This window comes from Moschus berezovskii, chromosome 6, assembly GCF_049115385.1.
Source record: "Moschus berezovskii isolate FMDL1 chromosome 6, NW_MosBer_1.0, whole genome shotgun sequence".
In the NCBI taxonomy this organism is placed as follows: domain Eukaryota; kingdom Metazoa; phylum Chordata; class Mammalia; order Artiodactyla; family Moschidae; genus Moschus; species Moschus berezovskii.
The window spans coordinates 120,435,878-120,456,917 of NC_142465.1; the positions used below are offsets into that span (position 1 = coordinate 120,435,878).

At 59.3% G+C, this 21,040-nt stretch overlaps 1 protein-coding gene across 2 annotated transcripts in view; it reads right to left on the bottom strand.

Moving 5' to 3' along the window:
• CELSR1 (cadherin EGF LAG seven-pass G-type receptor 1) overlaps positions 1-21,040 on the bottom strand; it is a 143,581-nt gene that overhangs the window by 26,979 nt on the left and 95,562 nt on the right. For both annotated transcript variants that reach the window (XM_088837574.1, XM_088837573.1), the window contains exons 6-19: positions 19,288-19,445; positions 18,108-18,271; positions 17,572-17,697; positions 15,140-15,306; positions 9,950-10,135; positions 8,876-8,989; positions 7,893-8,067; positions 7,140-7,281; positions 5,444-5,564; positions 3,621-3,804; positions 3,179-3,280; positions 2,484-2,578; positions 1,881-2,090; positions 512-695 (exon numbers count right to left, since the gene is read on the bottom strand). In XM_088837574.1, coding sequence (XP_088693700.1) covers positions 512-695; positions 1,881-2,090; positions 2,484-2,578; positions 3,179-3,280; positions 3,621-3,804; positions 5,444-5,564; positions 7,140-7,281; positions 7,893-8,067; positions 8,876-8,989; positions 9,950-10,135; positions 15,140-15,306; positions 17,572-17,697; positions 18,108-18,271; positions 19,288-19,445 — 2,128 coding nt within the window. The remainder of the gene's footprint in view (positions 1-511; positions 696-1,880; positions 2,091-2,483; positions 2,579-3,178; positions 3,281-3,620; positions 3,805-5,443; positions 5,565-7,139; positions 7,282-7,892; positions 8,068-8,875; positions 8,990-9,949; positions 10,136-15,139; positions 15,307-17,571; positions 17,698-18,107; positions 18,272-19,287; positions 19,446-21,040) is intronic.

The following is a 21,040-nucleotide window of genomic DNA, read 5'->3' on the forward strand; positions in this document are numbered from 1 at the left end:
AGGGGCAGTGGCGGGGTGCTGCCTGAGGCCCCACGGGGGAGCTTAATAAACACAGCAGGGAGACCAGCAGTCCCGCGTGCAGGGTGGCACCCTCCAGCATCTCTGCCACTCTGTCTGGGCGGGTGGGACCATCAGGGCCTCCTCCCCAGGAAGGAAGTCAACTAAGCTCCGAGCCCAAAATAGCGTGTCCTGGGTCCCCGGGGCATTCGCTGTGCAGGCGACTCAGCCCCCAGCCAGGCGCGGTGGGCGTGGGGGGCGGCATCCCCTCCGCCTGCTGCCAGTGGGCTGTCTTCACCCCTCTGGGGTCTGTGCCTCTGCCTGGGCCTGGAGGCTGGACCTGTGGCCAGACCCTCGAGCTCGCCTCCCTGGGCAGCCCCATCCCTGGTTCTGCAAGGCCTGCGGCCCACCAAGATCCTCCCCGTGTTGACCCTTCCCCGAGACGTGGCCAAGGGGGGGCGGCACTGCAGACAGGCCCCGGGGGTCCACCACCCACGCCGAGCTGCGGCCTCACCCATGTTGGCCGTGACGATGACGAAGGGCCGCAGGTATGTCCTCCGCAGGTTCCGGGCCATGTTGCTGAAATAGGCCTCGAAGCGCCGCAGTAGCTGCGCGGTGCCGGGCTCACTACGCTGGATCTGCTCCCAGGCGGCCCTGGTGGCAGGGGCCAAGAGGGCACTGCCCGCCTGGACGACATCCTGCTCAGACAGACAGACGGACAGGTGGCACTCAGCTCATGAGCAGCCAGCCTGCAGGAGCCTGATTGAGGAGACGTGGCCCGGGCTCTAGGGAGCTTTCAGGACCAGGCTGGGCCCAGACCGTCAGAGATCGGGAGAGACGCTGGGGTCTAACCTCCATGGTCGGGGAAACCTTGCAGGGTTTCACCCCAAGATACAAAGGGGAGAGGCAGGCAGAGATACCCTCCGGTTACATTGGCAACCCCACCCCACCAGGAGAGCCAGGCGTGGGGACCCCGGCCACTGCTGAGCCCACCGGGAAGGCAGCCCTGGACGCCCAGTGCGTTCCGGTTCAGGTGACTCCCCCTCCCCAAACACTGCAGATGAACAGGGGGCAGCGTGGCGAGGACACAGGGGTTTCAACGGGACTCAGGGGGCCACAACCCAGGCTGAAGGCAGGATGAGAAACTTGTTTGCAAACTGTCAGAAACGGGAACAGAACTCCCTTGGTCCAAACTCTCAGGCCTGGATTGAAATGCAGGTGACAGGACCTTCCAAGACCCTGAGGACTCTGCATGGAGGTTCCCAGGGGGGTCAGCATGGGTAGGAAGGTTCCCCGGGGGCTCTGCGTGAACCGGGAGGCCTTAGGAGTAAAGCGGAAACACGAGGCAATGCCAGCCACCCCCCAACACAAGGGCAGTTTAGAAGCTAGGTGAAAGCGTCCTCTCACTGGTTAGTCTCAACTGACGCTTCATAGGGACCAATCACTTAAAACACAACGCAGGGCTGTCTCTAGGGCAGGAGACACCAGGCCACCCGAGATGGGGCCCTCAGGGGCCGGGAGACCCTGGTGCCCACCTCTTACAGGCTGTGTGCCCTGGGCCCCTGGGCCTCACATTCCCTAACTGTAAAGCCGGCAACGGTGGACTCCATGGAGGATGCGTGTGGCAGGCAGCGGGCTGACTCAGGCAGACCACCCGAATACTGGTGTGCATGTGGCACCACACTCTTCCCCGTCAGGCCTGCTCCTTTGCCGAGACGCTCCTAACCCTTGGGAGTCCCCATCCTGCTCACTGAACGGGCCTGAGCTCACATTGGGAAAGTGGGGTGTTGCCCCTAGGACACTGGACACACCAGCCGGTCACAGCCCCACCTGGACTCCGGGACATGCGAGGCGGGGAGCCCCCGTGCCCACTACCCTCCTACCTCGTGGAAGTCAGCATCCCGCGTGGCCGCCAGCTCGAAGCCCTGCTGGCTGCTCTCGTGCAGCAGGACGCGGCCCAGCAGCTGGTAGGCCGTGCGCACGTCGTTGCCGAACAGCGCGGCTGTGTGCTGCGTGGCGTTGCGCAGTGCCCGGGCCAGCCGCAGGGACCGCTCCCCGTCCATCTGCGTCTCGTTCCGGCTCAGCTTCTCGTTCTGGGTCAGGGAGCAAGCGCCATGTTGGCCCTGGGCCCTTCCCAGGATGCAGGGCCCGTCGCTTTCCAGTGGAAAACCCCTTCTCAGGAAAGAACTTTATAAACCCCCAGACCCCCAGATGGCCACGGCACACAAAAGGAGGGTGTGTCAGGCTCAAAAGCAGCTGGAGAAAGAGGGACAGGGCAGGGTGCGGGGAGCTGTGGGCGGGGGGCCCAAACCCAGGGGCTCGGAGTCTGCAGACCCAGACGTGGGCCGGGGTCTGGAAAGGGAGGAGATGGCCACCCAGGGGCCCCAACAGACGTGTGGCCCTGGGCCTCAGCCGGCCTGGGCCCACGTGATCCCGGGGGCCTGGACACCCAGCACCCTCCTGCGCGTCCCCAGGGCGCATACTACCATGGCTTTGAGGTCCATGAAGGAGACGGTGGTGCAGTTAAAGAGCTCTGGGGGCAGCCAGCCCTTCTCCCCACTGCAGTGCCGGATCGCGTTTCCTAGGGAGCAGGGAAGGACCCGTCAAGCCCGAAAGCTGATTTGTGAACGAACCCCTGGTTGGCCCAGGGCCTGTGGGTGCCGTAGCCATGAAGCCAACATAGCTTTTCCCTCAGGTCTGGGGCCATGCCCACATCTGCCCGACATTCACAACCTTACTATTGACCTGGGCTGCTCAGTCACTACGGGTGGGCAGCTGAGCAAGTCTGTGAAAAGATAAATTGGCTGGGTGGTCTCTGGAGCGCCCACCATGTCCATGTGCACTGCCCTGAATCCCACTCAGGGCTGGCGCTTTCTGCCTCATCTCACTGGACCTTCCAGGCCCCTCGAGGTGTGGGTGCAGGCATCACCTCCATCTTGCCAAGAGACCCCCAACCCTCCCGCCACTGTGCTTGTCACGTTTTCCGTGTGCTCTTTCCAGGTTTTGCCGTTTACAAATGACAAAAAAGTTCTCTTATTCCCCTGGCACTTTGGCTAAAGGAACTCTTTCAACACAGAACATCCGGTGAGCTCCGATGCCTTGGCCAGCCCTCCCGCGAGCCCCACACCATTGACCGTCCTGCCTGGAACAGATGCCACGGGCCATAGCCCGTGGTACTTACCCACGGACCCTTTGGGGCACGGCACCGCGGCTGGCTGCCCAAACTTGGTCTGTGGCCACCATATGCCAGCCTCAAACGCTCTAGGGCATCCGTTGTAGATCACTGGGGAATGAGGGGAGAGGCGCTCAGCCTGGCACACGGGTGTGTGGTGCTCCCCGCATGCTTCTCCCGGAAGGGAGCCCAGCCCCACCAAGAACTGGACCCTGCGCACCTCCACCACAGGTGTGAGAACCGGGGAGGGGACACAGGCGCTGACCCACGCCTCCTGGAGGGCCAGCCGTAGAAAGCCAAGCAGACACAACTGGACCACGAGGCTGTCAGGCGCCCCCCACGCCCCAGGAGAGTGCAGTGCACGCCTGCACACACACACCCCACCCCAGAGGCAGACACACAGTGGCCTGTCCCTGACACACGGCCTGAGCGGGTCAGGGGTGATGCAGACCTTCGCAGCCCAGGACGGTGACCTCGGCGAAAGGGTTGTCGCAGCGGTTGCACTGGCGCCCGATGACCCCGGGTTTGCAGCTGCACTGGCCGCTGTCCATGTCACAGACGCGGCTGTGGGAGCCGTGCGGGAAGCAGTCACACGGTAGGCAGGCGTCCTGCCCCGGGGGCTTGTAGTAATTCTCCTGTGGAAGCCAGAAGCAGAGCCTGGACATCGGTGCTGCAGAGGCCCCGCCCCTGGAGCACATGTCCTGAGTGACATCAGGGTTCCACCCGGCCGGCCGGCCTCACGGCTGCCGTCCACCCACAGCCTCCAGGCCGATGGCACCTGGGCCCCCGCACTGGATGGGGCAGGGTATCCTCTCTTAACATTTCATCAAGTGCTTACTGTGGCCAGCGTCTGTCCTAAAGAGGCTCTGAGACTCAGTGGCGATCTATGCACTAGGGTACCAGGGCGGCTGATGGAGCTTTGTGGGTTTTTTTTTAAATGGAAGAAATTAGAAGCTGTCTGAACATGTCATCGGGCAGGTCAGGGTGATGGTCAAGAACACAGGCTTCGGTTTTGGAAAGTCCTGGATTGACGCCCAGCTGGGTGGTTCACGGGCCACAGTGCCTTTGCCAGGTCACTCGGTCCCCCGAGGTCCACGGGTCGCCAGCTGGAAACTGGGACAGGCGGTGACTGGACAACTCGTGGCCTGGGACACAGTGACACAGGCTTCTGTGTCGGACAGGGACATGGAACTGTCCCCTGGGGGTTCCAACCGCATGTCTGTCCTTCAGGGCCTAGAGGGGGCACTACACGTGAGCAGCCACCCTGGGAGGGGACACGGATGTCACTGTCACCGTTCACAGTCCTTTCTGCATTTGCGGTAACTTTTTATGAAGAAAAAAAAAAAACTAAAACCGAGGTATGTTTTCCCCAAGTACCCTCTTTCCCTCTGCCCTGCTCCCCACTGAGGCTACAACCCCATCTGCCACCACATGGCTTGCGTGGTCCTGCTCTGCTAGGGCCCTTGTGATTCTTCAGACCCCAAGCGACATGCAGACATCAGACAGCGCGCCGGGGGCAGCAGAGAGCATGGTGACAGCAGGGTCCCTTCCTGGGTCAGCAGGCCCGGCCAGCAGACTGCGCGTCCCTCCGAGCAGCTACTGTTATGGATGGAACTTCCCTTTGGGATTCGAATTACTGACAGGTCACAGCAATTATTGACACAATATTCTGAAGGTACATGATATTTTCCAGGAGGCCAAGGGGGCCAGGGTTCCACGTGATTTGGGCTGATAACACAGGCCTTGTGTGAAGGCAACAGGTATCCAAGGCAGGGGGAGTGGGCAATGCTTTCCATATTTATTTGTTTATATTTTTAAAAAATGTTTTATGTGGGCCATTTTTTAGCCTTTATTAAATTTGTTACAATATCGCTTCTGTTTTATGTTTTGGCTTTTTGGCCATGAGGCATGTGGGATCATAGTTCCTTGACCAGGGGTTGAACCCACACTGTCTGCATTGAAAGGCTAAATCTTAACCACTGGACTGCCAGGAAAGTCCTGAGCCACCAGGAAAGTGCCTCATTATTGGTCATTGTGGGGTGGTTTGATAAAAGACCAGAAAAACGGCCAACTGGGGAGAACCATGGCTGGTGCTAAGATGAGCCAAACTCACAGAAAAGTCTCAGCTTCTGATGACCGCGTGTGGGGCTGCGCCAGCAGGCCCGGGGTACTCAGGGTGAACCCCATGAACACCTAAGTGCGTGTGCTCTTGAACAGGTAGATGCGTGTGCATGCCCTGCCCGCCCCTGGGCCCCCACGGTCTGCAGGCCTCACCTTGCACTGGCACTGCCCGCTGGTCTTGTTGCAGTCGGGGTCGAAGCCTTTGCTGACTGCACAGTGGCAAGGCCCACACACAGGGTTCCCCCACCAGCCTTTGGGGCACGGAAGGTCGATTCTGTTGGGAAATCAGACAGCGGGTGGAAGGTACATAACTGCCCTTTTTGGCACCAGAGGGATGTTGGAGGCCTGGGCCCGACTGGCCTAGATCTTGGCACCCCCCACCTCTGAGTGGTCCGTTTCCCCCTGCTGGCCTCCACTGAAGACCTTAGCCTTTCATGTGCTATGCCCAGCCTTCAGGGGCCAGTGTCTGGAAGGAGTCTACCAGGCATACTGCTATTTCAGCGGTTTGCCCACTTTTCCCTTCCCCCTGGAAGACACTGGTGACGCCCCAACCCAGCCTCCCACGAGCACCATGTCAGCAGGTTCATGCTGCCCGGCATCCCCGACCAGGAGGCCTGGCCCACGGGGAGGGTGACAACCACCCTCATGCCAGGCTGGCTCTCCGTGACCCAGCGCCACCCACACACGTGTCCTTCAGGCTCCACAAAATGAAATCCTGCCCTGTGTTTACTGTCCTGGCTGATGGCTTTCCATCCGCCCGCCCAGCAGCCGTCAGCCCCTCCCTCTCACCTGTTCAGCCAGCCAGCAATTATTAAGTGCTGACTGTGTGCATACTAGGGGAATATAAACGACGGGGTGGGGCTCCAGTCGGGAGTTGATGGACCTGCACTGACAGGGTGGGGACCCCGAGCCTTGGTATCCTGCCCCAGGGGCAACGCCAGGCCTTGGGGATGCCACACGGCCTCCCAGCCGGTGCCCTGGCCTCTGGCTTCCACCTGCTTGAGCCACATTCCACCCGAGAGTTGGAGACTCTCTGACACCCAGTCTTGATCCTCCCACGGCTTCTCTGGAGCCCCCGTGGCCTCCACAAAGCTGAACTCTGTTCCCAGTTTGCGGGCAGGCCCTCCACTCAGGCCTGGGAGTCTCCCCAGCCCAGAAGCTGCCTGGGACAGCAGGTGCCAGCTCTGCCCGGGACTGACTGACCCTCTGAGGTCCTCGGACAGGCCTCAGCCCATCACTGCTCGCCAGCTCTGCCCTCTGCTGTCCCCCCGGAACATCCCCTGGAGGTGGCCCTCCTTTCGGCCTCCCTGACTCCATCCCATCACCTGGCAGGCTGGGCAGCTCCGCTGTGCATTTGTGGTGTGGAAACAAGCTCAGCAGGGGTTGGTGAGAGACGCCCAGTTGGAGACTCATTTATTTCACGCCAAATTGAAAAACATGTCCTTGTTATCCAGAACCATACGCTGTTGTTGTTTAGTCACTTAGTCGTGTCTGACGCTCTGCGACCCATGGACTGTAGCCCACTAGGCTCCTCTGTCCATGGGATTCTCTAGGCAAGAATACTGGAGTGGGTTGCCATTTCCTCCTCCAGGGGATCTTCCCGACCCAAGGACTGAACCCACATCTCCTGTGTCTCCTGCATCGCAGGCAGATTCGTTACCACTGAGCCACCTGGGAAGGCTTTTAAATGCCGTAACGAAGCGACTGTAAACTCACGAGTGGTGATGAAGGGGGAATGAGACGGAGGTGTTCAAGAGGTGCCGCGCCTACTTGGGGTTCAGGAATGAAGAGGAGAGAGCAGGTCGGAGGAGGAGCAGCACGCGGGCCCGCTGGCGGGGGCAGCGCTCACCTGTTCTCGCAGTACTGCCCGTAGCGGCTGGACCCGCACTCGCACACGTAGCCGCGCGGGGAGTCGGGGCTGTGCACGCAGGCTGCCACCTGCCTGCAGGGGTTCATGTGACACGCGTCCACACACCTCCTCCCGAAGTACCCTGCGGGGACAGGCCAGTGTTACCCCACCCCAGGACCTGCCTCTCACACCGCAGGTCCGCGTACCGCGGGGGTCGGGTGGGGAGAGACCCTCTGCGTGAGGCTGTGTTCGCAATCTGAGGCTGCCCTGAGACCCCCTTTCCAGGCTGATCTGCGGAGAAAAGCCGCAGAGGCCCTCGGAATCACAGGAAGCACGACGCTCAGAGGGTCCGACCTGGACACATGGAGGAGAGGGCCTCCCAGGCTGCCCGGCAGGGTGGGAGGCTGGGGGAGCTGACGGTACCAGCCAAGCATCACCTCGACAGTCAGAGGCGAGAACCCAACATTTTCTTCTCAAACGTGTGCCTTTCTCTACAGCTCCCTTATGGTAGTGTGTGCCTGGAGGATACACCCCGGAGTGTCCCTGCCCCCAGGTGAAGAAGAGACAGCACAGGGGCCCCTCTCAGTTACGAAACACAGCTCTGGCACCACAGACCCGCAGAGAGGCGATGGGGGAGCCAGCGCCCGGCTCGGCGTGCCTCGGTGGGTTAAAGCACTGAAAGCGCCGCCCCCCGCGGACAGGCGGGTGCACGCAGGGCCAGGTGGGCACAGGCAGGGCCGGGTGGGCGCCCACCTCTGTCGCAGACGCAGGCGTAGCCGTCCCAGGTGTTGCGGCAGCGGCTGTGGGGAGGGCAGGGGTTGGAGGAGCAGGGGTCCTCCATCTCACAGCCGTCCTTCACCCTGACCTTGAGGGCATCGTTCATGTTCAGTGTGGCGATGTTGGTGGCCGTCTCCCCCATTCTCACTCCCTGCGTTTCAGAAAGGGGGGCCCAAGTCAGTCCCTCAGGGCTGGAGGAACCCCCAAAGGGAGCCAGGGGTGGAGAGAACCCCAGATTCTCTTGAGTCTTTTGTTGCAAAAGTGAGGCCAGGATGCAGGTACTGCCACCCCTCCCTAGGTGTGGACCCCAGGACGGGGTTCAGGCCGTCTGGGATGAAGACAGAATAATTCCATGTTCTGGAAATTCCATGGTGAGGGTCACGGAGGAAGCATGAAGCAGAACAGCTGATGGAAACAGAGGGCAGGGTGGCTCCTGGGAGAAGCAGCGGGGGGTGTGCAGAGGGTGTCCAGAGTGGAGGCACCGTGCAAGGCGCCGTGGGCCAGATCATGGAGGGCAGAGTGCAGGGGCAGGCGTGAAGGACTGCTGCCTGCAGTGGGAGGCTGGGGCAGGCGGACACGAGCGGAGCATTGTTATAAACGGCTCCCTCGGGCTGCTGCTAGCGCACCTGGTCTAGGGGACAGCAGTGGGGCCCGTCCAGGTGAGGGTGGAGGCTGCTGCAGGCAGCCAGAGGGAGGCTCTGGACGGGACATGAAGGCAGGGCTGCAGGTAGATGGTGGGGTGGCTGGGGCAGGGGGGAGGGGGGGAATGCAGAACTCGAGGGGAGGCAGGGAGGAAGGCCTCAGTGGGAAACAGGATGTGTTCAAGCTGGGTGGGCGATTAGACAAGTGAACTCGTTTTCTGAAAGCCAGCAGGATGATCATGACACTAGCGGGGTGCCGGCCACCCCTGAGCCCACCGTGGAGGCCCAGGGCAGGGGCAGGGAGGGCGTGTGGGGTACCTGCATGCAGCCCCGGAAGCCGCGGCGCACGGACACCTTGTCTTCAGACACGCCCCCCACGACAAGGCTTCTCATCCGTAGCCCGGGAAGCTGGTTCCCGATCTGCACCGTGTCCTGTGCAGAAAGAGGGGCTGGGCCACTGCCTGCAGACACCCGGCTGGGAAGCGTGCGCTCAGAGGCTGCAACCCAGCCATGCTGGGCGCTCCCCACAGCCTGCGGGGGCGTCCCTGCCTCAGACGGGGTGCCACACAGTCATTTCCATGGACAGCATGCTGTTCATGCATGAGACAGGCAGGGTGAGAGAACCAACCAGAGGACACAGGTCCCTGTCCCAGCCTGGCCAAGGTGAACGGCTGGGGGGATGTAGGCCACCCTCCCACTTCCATCGTGGGCACTGTCAATGAGGCACTGCGTAAGAAAACTCAATAAACTAGAAAATGTAAAATTTGTCCATGGTGGCAGGAACCTAAGGAAGTCTCAGCCGGATCCTCAAGCTCAGAACACGGCAACTGTTCATTCTCAGAACCAGGTGCGGGAAGAGCCTGGACTCCAAGAGCTCTTAGGAACCACAGGGAAGCCCCTCTAGTGTGTGGGGATCCCCTCGACACGCCTCCGGTCACCTGGCTGCACACTCTGCAGATCCAATGTTCTCTGAGTCACCTGCCTGGCATGCCACCTGCCCAGCTGGGACAGGTATACCTCTCCGGGGGCCCTCAGTCCCCTCTGGCACCTCGGTCGCATGGCTCCTCCCCCCAGGTCAATCTGTGTACTCCAGAGGCACAGCATAGAATGGCTGTGGCCCAAGCCAGCTTTGCTACAAGAAACAGCTGCTGAAGGCACCGCTGGCAGCCACACTGGGACACACAGCTGGCACCAGGAGCTGACCATCTAAGCAGGGATGAGGGGCAGGCTCCCGTGACCCCAGCAGAAGAAGGAACATCAGACCAGAATTCAGGGGAGCCCAGAAAGCACTTGTCCAAATCCACAAGCACCAGGCACCTGGCGGGGTCCCCCTGTGTCCCTGCAGGCCCAGGGGAGGGGTCCGTTCCAGAGCGGGTGCAGAGGCCCACTCACCTGGTCCATGCCATAGTCCAAGGTCACGACTGCCAGGTACTTGATGTCTTTGCCCTCCTTGGCACTCTTCAGTTCTATCAGCAGGTGGTGCCACTCCCCGTCGGCCACGCGTGACCTGGACAGCTGCATGGACACCACATCCGAGGCGCCGTGGGACACCTCGAACTGGACATGGCTGTTCAGGATCTGCAGGACGGGAAGAGCTCCACTAGGGACCGAGGCAGTGATGACAAGATACAGACCACATCGCAGCCACTTAGGGAGCAAAGCCGCGCAGACAGGCTCACCACGGGGCAAGTCTTAAAAATCAGGCAAGAAGCCTAATTTGCTGTTGCCCGTCACATGTTCCAGAATCACATGCTTTCTTCTATGGTGAAGTGAAGTGAAAGTCACTCAGTCGTGTGCAACTCTTTGCGACTCTAATTCTCCAGACCAGAATACTGGAGTGGGTAGCTATTCCCTTCTCCAGGGGATCTTCCCAACCCAGGGATCCAACCCAGGTCTCCTGCATTGCAGGCGGATTCTGTACCAACTGAGCTGTGAGGAAAGCCCAAGAACACTGGAGTGGGTAGCCTATCCCTTCTCCAGCGGATCTTCTGGACCCAGAAATCGAACCAGGGTCTCCTGCATTGCAGGAAGATTCTTTACCAGCTGAGCCACCAGGAAAGCCCCTCTTCTATGGTAAGAGGCGTCAAATACTGGCAGAGATCAAGTAAGACGAAGCCCACTGGACTGAGGTATCAGGAACAATCACAGATTCTGGTGACAATTGGGCTCTTATTTTTGGATGTAAATGTTTCATTTTATGGGATAAGAATTAGGCCACCATTTTCAAATATATGTATGAAAAGACAGAAGCCAGCAAGGTAACTGGCTTAAGATGTTCATGTTTTAAGAAAACGTAGCTGGAGCAATGCTGATATCATGGTTCCCTTTCTCCAGTGAAGGACTGGGCAGTTTGGACCAGCCCACCGCCTGAGCACAGCTGGGAAAATGAGGCAACATCTTAAAGCACAGCTTTCCACGGCACCAGAGTGACACAAGTGACTGCAAGTGACATAAGGACAGCCAGGCCGAAAGTGGGGACCTGAAGAAATGCGCTCGGTGCCTTGCCACACGGCTGTCAGAGCGTGCTGGCAGGGACCGCTGAGGCTGAGGGCTGTGCGAGGCTTTCTTGGCTCATGCGGCTGGGAGGAGAGGAAGTGGAATTCTGAGCTTGCCCAGGGTGAGGGCTGCAACCAGAAGCAAATATAGGGGATAATGACACCACTATCCTAGTTTCAAAACATATCTCGCTTTTCAACATGATGTCCAGCATTCAATCAAAAATAACCAAGTACGCAAGGAGAGAGGGCGTTGTCTTAAAATAGACTCATGGGAATCCAGACGAGAGAACCCTCAGACACAGACGTGAGAACAGGAATGGGGCCCACAGAGCTTTCAAGGAGACTGATTCAGGCACCAGGAGACTCTGATTTCTGGGCATAATTATTCCTTGCTTCATGAGATAAGACTCAGGCTACCATGTTTAAATTCTGTAAGATTGTACATCAACTACACTTCCAAAAATACATGTTAAAAATCTAAAAAAACAGTGTTGCAACTAACCTAACTTCAGAGCATATTTAAGAAAAAAACTATTAGAGCACTGCTTCGTGTAAGGAACCTGAAATATAAGGAGACAGAAATGTTGAAAGGAGAAAGACAGAAAGAGATGTATCACATAAACTCCAATGAAAGCAAGCATAGCTATACCAACAGGAGACAAAGGTGATTCTGAGGCAAAAATAACTATGAACGATAAAGAGGATTTTCATCGTGATAACAGAGTCAGTATTCAGGAAAGATAAAGCAATCCTAGAATTGTATGCACCTAATAACATAGCCTTATAACATCACCCAGAGCCAGACATCCTAGAGAGTGAAGTCACATGGGCCTTAGGAAGCCCTGCTGCTAATAAAGCTAGCGGATGTGATGGAATTCCAGTAGAACTACTCAAAACCCTGAAGGATGATGCCATCAAGGTGTTGCATTCAATATGTCAGCAAATCTGAAAGACCCTGCATTGGCCACAGGACCGGAAAAGGTCAATCCTCACCCCAGTTCCCAAGAAGGGAAGTACCGAATATCGGACAATTACACTCAGCTCCCACGCTAGCAAGGTCATGCTTAAAATCTTGCATGCTAGGCTTCAGCCTTATGTGAACCACAAACTTCCAAGCTGGCTTTAGAAAAGGAAGAGGAACCAGAAATCAAATTGCCAACATTCACTGGATTATAGAGAAAGCTAGGGAATTCCAGAAAAACATCTACCTCTGTTTCATCAACTACACTAAAGCCTTTGATTGCGTGGATCACAACAAACTGGAAAGCTCTTAAAGAGATGGGAATACCAGACCATCTTCCCTGCCTCCTGACAAACAACAATTAGAACCCCGTAGGGAACGACTGATTGGTTTGAGATTGAGAAAGGAGTACCACAGGGCTGCCGCTGTCACCCTGTTTGCTCAACCTCTGCGCTGAGCACTTCATGAGAAATGCCCGCCTGGAATCAAGATGGGCGGGAGAAACATCAGTAACCTCAGATGTGCTGACGAGGCCATGCTAATGTCAGAAAGTGAAAAGGAACTGAAGGGCCTCCTGATGAGGGTGAAGGAGAGTGGAAGAGCCAGCCCAAGACCAAATATCAAAAACTAAGATCATGGCACCCAGTCCCGTTTCTGCGTGGCAAACAGAAGGGGAAAAGGTGGAAGCGGTGACACACTCCCTCTTCTTGTCTCTGCAGCCACTGTGGATGGTGACTGCAGCCATGAAATCAGAAGACGGCTGCTTCTTGGCAGGAAAGCGATAGCAAACCCAGGCAGTGTGTTGGAAAGCAGAGACATTAGTCTGCTGACAAAGGTCCATATAGTCAAGCCTATGGTCTCCCAGCAGTCACATATGCTTGTGAGAGCTGGACCATAAAGAAGGGAAAATGCCAAACAATTGATGCCTTCGAACCATGGTGCTGGAGAAGACTCCTGAGAGTCCCTTGGACAGCAAGGAGATCAAAGCAGTCAGTCTTAAGGGAAATCAACCCTGAATACTAGTTGGAAGGACTGATGCTGAAGCTAAAGCTCCAGTATTTTGGCCATCTGATGCAAACAGCTGACTCACTGGAAAAGTCCCTGATGCTGGGAAGATTGAGGGCAGAAGGAGAAGGGGGCATCAGAGGATGAGACGGCTGGACGGCATCACCGAGGCAGTGGAGGTAAACTTGGGCAAACTCTGGGAGATGGTGAGGGACAGGGAGCCTGGGGTGCTGCCGTCCATGGGGTCACAAAGAGTCGGACACGACTGGGCAACTGGACAGTGACGACAACACAGCCTCCAGATCCACAAAGCAAAAACGGACAGACCCAGAGGGGCCGAGAGATGAGCCAGGCTGGAGATTCTGAACTCACCTCTCTCAGTGCCTGAGCAAGCACTCCCTAAACCAGTAAGGACAGAAAAGATCTGAGTGTGCCCCGAACACACGCCACCCACTCGACAGACACAGAGCACGACAGAACACAACTGCGGTGAGCTTATCTTTCTTTCAAGTGTAGGTAGAACATTCACAAAAATGACCAAATGCGGGGCTCAAAAGCAAGTGTCAACACATCTCAAAGGCCTGAAGTCACACGGCGAACGTCCTCTGTCCTGCAGTTACGCTGGAAACAATAACAAAATGGTTGAAAATGCCACCTGTTTGCTAACTGAGAGAGATGCTTGCCAATACCCGATGGGCCAAAGAAGAAATCTTGATGGAAAACAGAAAATGTGTTTAGCTGATTATAAAGACAACACAACTAATAATGTACTTCGCTTTTCAGTCTTAACTGAGAGTCAACGGAGGAAGACAAGTTTTCACCTTTTTATATTTTGTTTCCTTTTGTTTCACAGAAGCAGGAGTCAACTCATTAAACTTGCCCTGCCATTCTCTGTCGCTGTCCTTGCTAACAAAGCCCCAAAGCTAGCAGCTCCACAATGAAATGACGTGTGTCCACAAACAAAAGCAACGCCTGCAGAATGATCCCAGGGCATTGGCAGCAGCTGCTTGCCCCCGTAGGGCTGTCACCAGATTTAGGAGAGCATTTAGCAGCAGCCAGGTGATTCCCATTTGACAATGAGGGTGGATTTAGGGCAACTAAGAGCAATCAGCCAAATTGTTCGGGCTGCAAAACAACCCTGTACCTTGTCTGGGCCGCTGCGGAGGCCGGGAACACCGTGGAGCCCGCCCCCAGAGCCCACGGGCTGCGGGAGGCCTGCATTCCACAAACGTCGTGTGGAAACAGCCCAGAATAAGTCTGTAATCCCCAGCTGACCAGCCTTTGGGAACAGCCCTGGGGCGGCCTTCTGGGTGGCCTCCGGGGTCTGGAAGATCCCCCCTGCCGCTCTGAGGTCACCACCTTTGCCACCCAGCCTTCCACAGGGAGGCGCTGGCCACGGTTCCTGGCAGAAACTCTTCATGTTTGAATTAGCTACCCATACCTTAATTACTCAGACAATACAGGCGTTTGTGGCTTTGGGTATTGTTCCATTGAAAGCGTACTTTTTTCCAACGGAGACCCCATTGCCAATGACAGCCTGCAAGCGCCCACTCATCAACTGAATCAGCCAATTTAATTTGTTCCAACAGCAAAACCACCACAGAGGGAAACCCCATCCCCAGGCAGAATACTGCCTGCCATTCTCTGGCCCAGCGCTGGCTTCTGGGGCCGCCTGGTAAACCCATACAATTCCAGGTTAGTAAGGGAAAAACAATGGTGGCTGTAATTACCTGGGAGGTACACACTGCACCTTCAGTGCGACCTGAGTGGGCCTGCGCTGGAGACACACCTCAGCAGGGACCGGGAGGGGGCGAGCGGCAGGTGGGGGGTGGGGGCAGGTGGGGAAAAAGGGGGCTCCTCCCAGGCTCCGAGCCCCCAGCCCCCGCCCAGGCAGGGTTGTCGGGCTGACTGATCTGGTGCTGGGTGCTGGGTGGTCACACTCTCCTGGTCCTTCGTGGGGAGGACCAGCAGCGGCGTGGGCAGAGAGAAGTGGTCAGGTACCCCTCGAGGGCAGCGGGAAGGCCCGGCTTCAGGGCAGACAGCCCGAGCCTCTGGTTGCCTCACGTGGGTGCACGGCTGTCCTGCAGGCGCCAGGGGTGGGACAGGGCTCCCGCTCACCTGGAGATGGAGCCGGGAGGACACGCCCGCCGTGGCCTCCATCAGCACGCCGTCCTCCTTCCTGGTCCGGAACATGAGCCCCAGGTACCAGGGCACGGAGATGGTGATGTCCAGGTCGCTCCAGGACACGACGCTCTCCCCGCTGAAGCGCTGGGGGTGGGGCATGGCTGTGGACAGACACGGGCTCCCTCGTCAGATGGGCGGGAAGGGCCCCGGGAGGGGACAGGAGAAGCCCTGGGCCTTTCTTATTTTAATGCAGAACTGATCTCAGACTTCCAGTTCAGAGCAGCCCTGGGCCCTGCAGAAATCTCTCAAGCCCCAGGACACAGGCCACCTTCCTGGAGAGTGAGGCTCGGTCCTGGGGATTCTCAAGCAGGCCCGTGTATGGGAAGGGGCTTGCAGGCAGAATGGGACAGCCCAGGACCCTTGGGCTCAGTGGGGGCCCCTGAGAGCCTAGTCTATCTGCCCCCCGCCACCCCCGACACACACCTGCTGGGTGGGGAACCCAGGGCATGGACAGGGGCCGTAGGGAGGGTGGTCTCCTGGTGGGACTGTGGGAGCCTGCAGTGAACCCTGCACACGCGTGTTCCCGCACACACACCTCAACCCTCAGCCTGACCCCACCCCCCGACCCCGCCGTCAGCTGGCGTCTGGGGTGGATTTCCAACCCCGAGGCACAAGGGCCACTGTTTCTCTCCTCCCGGTGATGGGCACAGAGGTGGGAAGGCTGCCGGCCAGCTGAGGGTTCCCAGATGGCTTGGGGGGGACCAGGGAGGTGGCAATGGGGGGGACCATCAGCCTCCTCCAAACTGTGACACTTAGGAAAACTGTGGGCACCAGACAGCCCGGTGGGCGGGGTGATGCCGAGCCAGCCCAGCTTCATCACTCTGCTCCAGACTCCTGCGCATCACAGGCTTCAGGGTCCCTCCCAGAATCTCATCCCAGGTACCCAGGTGGCCAGAGGCCATCCCCACGAGGTGTTGAACAGCATGGGGCATGCCAGGCGGGGGCCGCCTCTCGGGGCCACTGAGCCCCGCGAGAACCAGCATCTGTTTCCTGCTCTCAGGAACCCAGGCCCTGGCGGCTGTTTGCTCTGGCACAGTTGGAGCCAGGCTCCCAGCCTCCATAACAGGAACTCCAAGGGCACGGGCGGCCTGATGGCGTTGCGTCCCCCAGAGGCCTCTGCCCCTCCTCATGACCCGAGCTTCCTGCACGCGGTGTTCAGCTGGGGCTGGACCTAACCCGGCCTTGGGGCTCGCACAGGCCATGCCCACCTGCTACATGGAAACCAGACCTTTGGGGCCTTGAAAGGCGTCCGCTGCTTTGTGACACGAAACAGGGGGCCCTGACCAGTGACGGCGTCCCGGACAAGGACTGCGGTCGTAACACGATGCCTCGGCTCCCACGTCATGCGTCTCAGCTCCGTCGCTGCGGCCCTGGGCAGGGTGGACCGCCCAGCACAGGTGGGCTGCCCGCTAGCTCCACCCTCTTGCCTGCACTGAGAACTTTGCTCCCCTTGAGAACCTCCTATCACAGGGCCCACCCGCTTCTGCTCATCACCTCCTTAAGGGAACCTCAGGGAAGCCGTGGAAACCCCACACCTACAAACAGCCACAGGAGAGCCCCGAGCCCACCCCTCGGGGTGTGCAGGCTGGGGTGAGGAGCATCTGCCTTCTGCGGAGAGGCTGTGGGTTGGGGGCCAGCGGGCAGCCGCAGGCAGGGCTTCCCCAGGCCATCAATTCGCTAACGGGCTCTGGGCAACTCCAAACCTGGTGTGCTGCCGTCCGTGGGGTTGCAAAGAGTCGCATGTGATTGAGTTACTGAACAACAACAACATCTCCAAGGCAGAGCCAGGGAGAGGGCCCAGGCTGATCTGGCCTCCATCTGCACCTTTCGGTCTACCTTAACTCTAAGGAGTGTCAGTGATTTTTAAATCATGACTCTTATTTAATACCGTGTTGCTTCAAAATGAACAAATCATTTAAAACCTGCCAGCCTCTACAATAGCAGGGGTGGGGTCGGGGGAGGCCGAGGCTTTGATGCCCACAGTGCGTGCGGTCCGGCGGGGAGGCAGCCAACTGGCAGAACCCTGGGATGGTGAGAAGGGGCGTGGGGGCGCAGGGCCTGGTGAGCTGCCCGTGGCAGCTCAGGGTACCCGTGAGGAGACACACAGCCCCCAGGAGACTCGGTACCAGGCCCCACCCACTTCTCTGGCCCTCGTGGACTCCCCATGTCTCGCTGGTCCGACTCACACGAAGAGCTGGGTCCTGCAGACCCGTCCTAGGCGCCCAGCCTCTGCTCCGACATCACGCACCATGGTGCCCCCAGCCCAGGCACTGGCCTGCCCCCTGGCTCCCCACCAGGACCCAGGCCTGGGGACACACGCGCCACGGGAAGCTGGGGCCCCAGGCGCCCACCACGCCAGCTCTCACCTTGCTCACAGTTCTTGCCACCGAAGCGGAGCGGGCATTCGCACAGGTACGTGTTCCAGCCGCTGACGCAGGTGCCCCCGTTCTGACACCAGGTCCCATCGCAGAAGTTCCGCTGAGCAGCGCAGCCTGGAGGCAGAGCACAGGGCGTGGGCTCAGACCGGGAGACGGAGCAGAGAACCACGAGGGGGTGGGGGTCTACTCGTGTCTCCCAGCACCGACCCATGCGGCAGGGAGACGCGCCCCGTGGACACAGCTGGAGAGGTGGCGGGCAGACCCGGGCCCCTCTGGGCCATCGGGACCTAAGACCCCAGACGCCATGGAACGCCCACGTCTGGAGACCCGGGGCCGCGGGCCCAGCCCGCCAGCCGGCCGGGTCACCTGGGGACCTGGGATTGTGCGTCTGGGTCGGCGGCAAGCCCGCCACAGGGGTGGGACCCCAGGCCCGAGGGTGGCTGGGCCCAGGGGCTCGGTCCCCCGGGAGGCGGAGGTGGCCCTCCCCGCCTGGCCGCTGTGGCCCCACGACGCCCCCGCCGCACCTGCCCTGGTGCCGTTGTTGGCGATGAAGCTGGCCATGTCCACATGCCTGCCGTCGACGGACAGGTTCCGCATGCAGCCCACGAACTGCCGGTTGCGCACTGGGAAGTCTTCGGGCAGGTTGGGGACGCCCCCCAGGAGCAGCGGCCCGGTCAGGTCCAGGGACCTGCGGAGGCAGCGTCAACCGCTGAGGCGGAAGACTGGTGAGGCGTTGCCGCCGTGGCCTCAGGCCGCGGGCCCGCTCGTCACCCCGAGCAGCAGTAAATCCAGCAGGCGGGCAGGCCAAGCAGGCAGGCCGCCAAGAGGCCCGAACACACGCGGCAGGTCCTGCTTCTGGGGCCACCCCGGCTCTCAGCCACTCCCTGCTCCAGTTCCCACCTCGCGTCAGATCCTGACAAACAGGAGGTTGCGGGGGACCGCCCTGGGTCCTGCCCGCTGGCCTGGCCCGTCCACACAACAGGGCACGCAGAGCCGAACAGTGTGCCACCTGCCTCTGGTCCCTAACGACCTTGAGCAGAGGTCACGGCAGACGCGAACCCTGGCTCTGCAGGCGCACACCCGTCCCATCTCCGAGCTGGGGGCGCCCCCCCCTGCACCACAGCCGGAGGTGGGGAGCCGAGGAAACAGGTGAGTTTCATACCAGATGCCCCAGGAGACCAGGTTCAACTAACCGTGGGGTTCAAACAGCTTAGTGAATATTCCACCTGAGCAATCTGAGTTGAGCCCAGCATGGACCCTTCTTGCCCTGCCACTGGAAACATCCAGTTCAGCATGTCTCTGCCTGGGGTTATGATGGGCCTCGGGGACCCTGGCATCCATATGGTGACACAGACACTTGGATCTAACAGAGGGCTCACTGACCCAGCCCTGAATCGCAGGGACCAGCGCTTTCTGGAACAAAGCCAGGGATCCCGTGGAGACAGGGCTGGCAAAGGCTTCTGGGCTCAGCATGCCGGCCGTCACAACCCTGGGCCACCACTTTGGCAGATTAGTCTAAGGGGACTTGTTCTAGGAGGCTTTGACATATCGAGGGATGAGGGAGGAAACGCGACTTCACCCCAGATTGGGACTGCCAGGACTCCAGGCCCGGAGCGCCCCGCGCTGCGTCCCGTCCTGGGCGACCCCTCTGGCGCGGTGGCCGTGGACGGGGTGCACTCCAGGGCCCGCTCCTGGGACACTCACTTTTTGGAGCCGCTCTGAGTGCCCTGGGCAGCACAGCTATAGTTCCCAACGAAGCTGCCGAAGCGCACGGCCACGGCCGTGTCACAGTCGTCCACGGTCACCACGGCCACCTTCTCTCCAGATGGCCCGTGGGGCAGGCCCAGGCGGCCGATGTTGGGCTGGGGGAGAGAAAGCCATCAGCATGACCTCCCGCCAGCGCCCCCAGCCGGTTCCCGCGCCCCAGCACACACCCTCCAACCAGCCTGGTCTCAAATTAGTCTCCAAACCAGCTGTCCTGGGTGAACGGGGAGCCCCCCCAAAACTTATGTCCCTCCCAGAACCCCAGAACGTGGCCTTGTTTGGAAACTGGTGTCTGGCAGACGTAATTGGTTGGGCTGAGGGCACGCTGCAGCATGACGGACGCTCATCCAGGTGACCGGTGTCCTTACAAGGAAGACACATACACAGAGTCACCCAGGGAGACGTTGTGTGACGATGGAGGCAGAGGCGGGTGACGCTGCCACAGCCAAGGGCGCCAGCACCCCAGACCCTGACAGAGACAAAAAGACTGTGCCCTGCAGCCCTCGGGGAGGCCCTGCACACAGCCGACTCCAGATGCCTGTCTCCAGAACTGGGGAGAAGACCAGTCTGCTGTCAGCCCCCTGGTTTGTGTGTTTCGTTTCCACAGCCAACACCAAAGCCCCGGGATCCCTCCTTCTGAATATCCGTGTGAGCCCAAGCTTTGGCCAGACCGTGTCCACGCACCTCCTGACCTGGTTCCCGGGGTGCAGGCTGCACAGTCAGCACCCCCCCACCCGGCGGGGTACCCCCCATCTGGGCCAGGAAGATGGCAACTCCAGGTGCTCACAGTCACCCCTCAAGGGCTCATGCACTTCCTGGCCCGGGGATGACCCTCCAGCCCCTTTTGCTGGTCCGAGGTCAGCCACCCTCTGTGCCCCAGACCGGGAATCACTGTCTTCCCCAGCTCCCTGCCTTCCCCGGCATCCCCGTGGTTCTCACAAACTCGGTCTCCCTGCCCTGCCCAGGGCTGCTTAGGATAATGCCCTGGGACTGTGACACAGGGGGCAGCCTGCCCACTTCTGGAAGAAGCGGGTTCCCCAATCGGGGAGGCTGGGGTTCACATCCAAGGACTGACTCCCTCTCCCTGGGCAGCCCGCTCATCCTGGGCATTTCCTCACCAGTCGCCCGGCCGGCCGACCCTTGAGGACACCCAGTGCACCCACCCAGACGGCCCTCAGACCCCTCCTAGCGGGAGACATAACACCGTTCACACCAGCCACGTCATATAGGACAGGGCACTGATCCGGAAATGCAGAGGGCAGGCTCGGGCCGGGCCAGGTGCCTGAGGCTCCTTCCCCATCTGCACAGCCTGGACAACAAGCCCTGCCTCCTGTGAGGGGGCATGTGGGCTAACCCAGAGGGCCACCACGCTTCACCATCCGCAGGCGACACGCGGGGGCTCCTTCCTCACCCACAGAGAACATTTGCTCCCAGTCCCAGCAGGGACCGTCCATCAACCCCAAGAGCAAGGGCTCAGGGCCTCCACGTGATAGGTCTGGGGTCTGGTCGAGTTTATAATGATGCAATTCAATGCTTCTTTATAATAATATTGGAAATGGGGAGTTGTAAAAACATAGAGAATTCAATTAAATCATTTTCGACATCGTTTAACAGGAAAATAACAACTACACAGTTCATTCCAAACCTTCGGTTTTCTTTTTTTCCAAACCTTCAGTTTTTTAATAGGAACAAA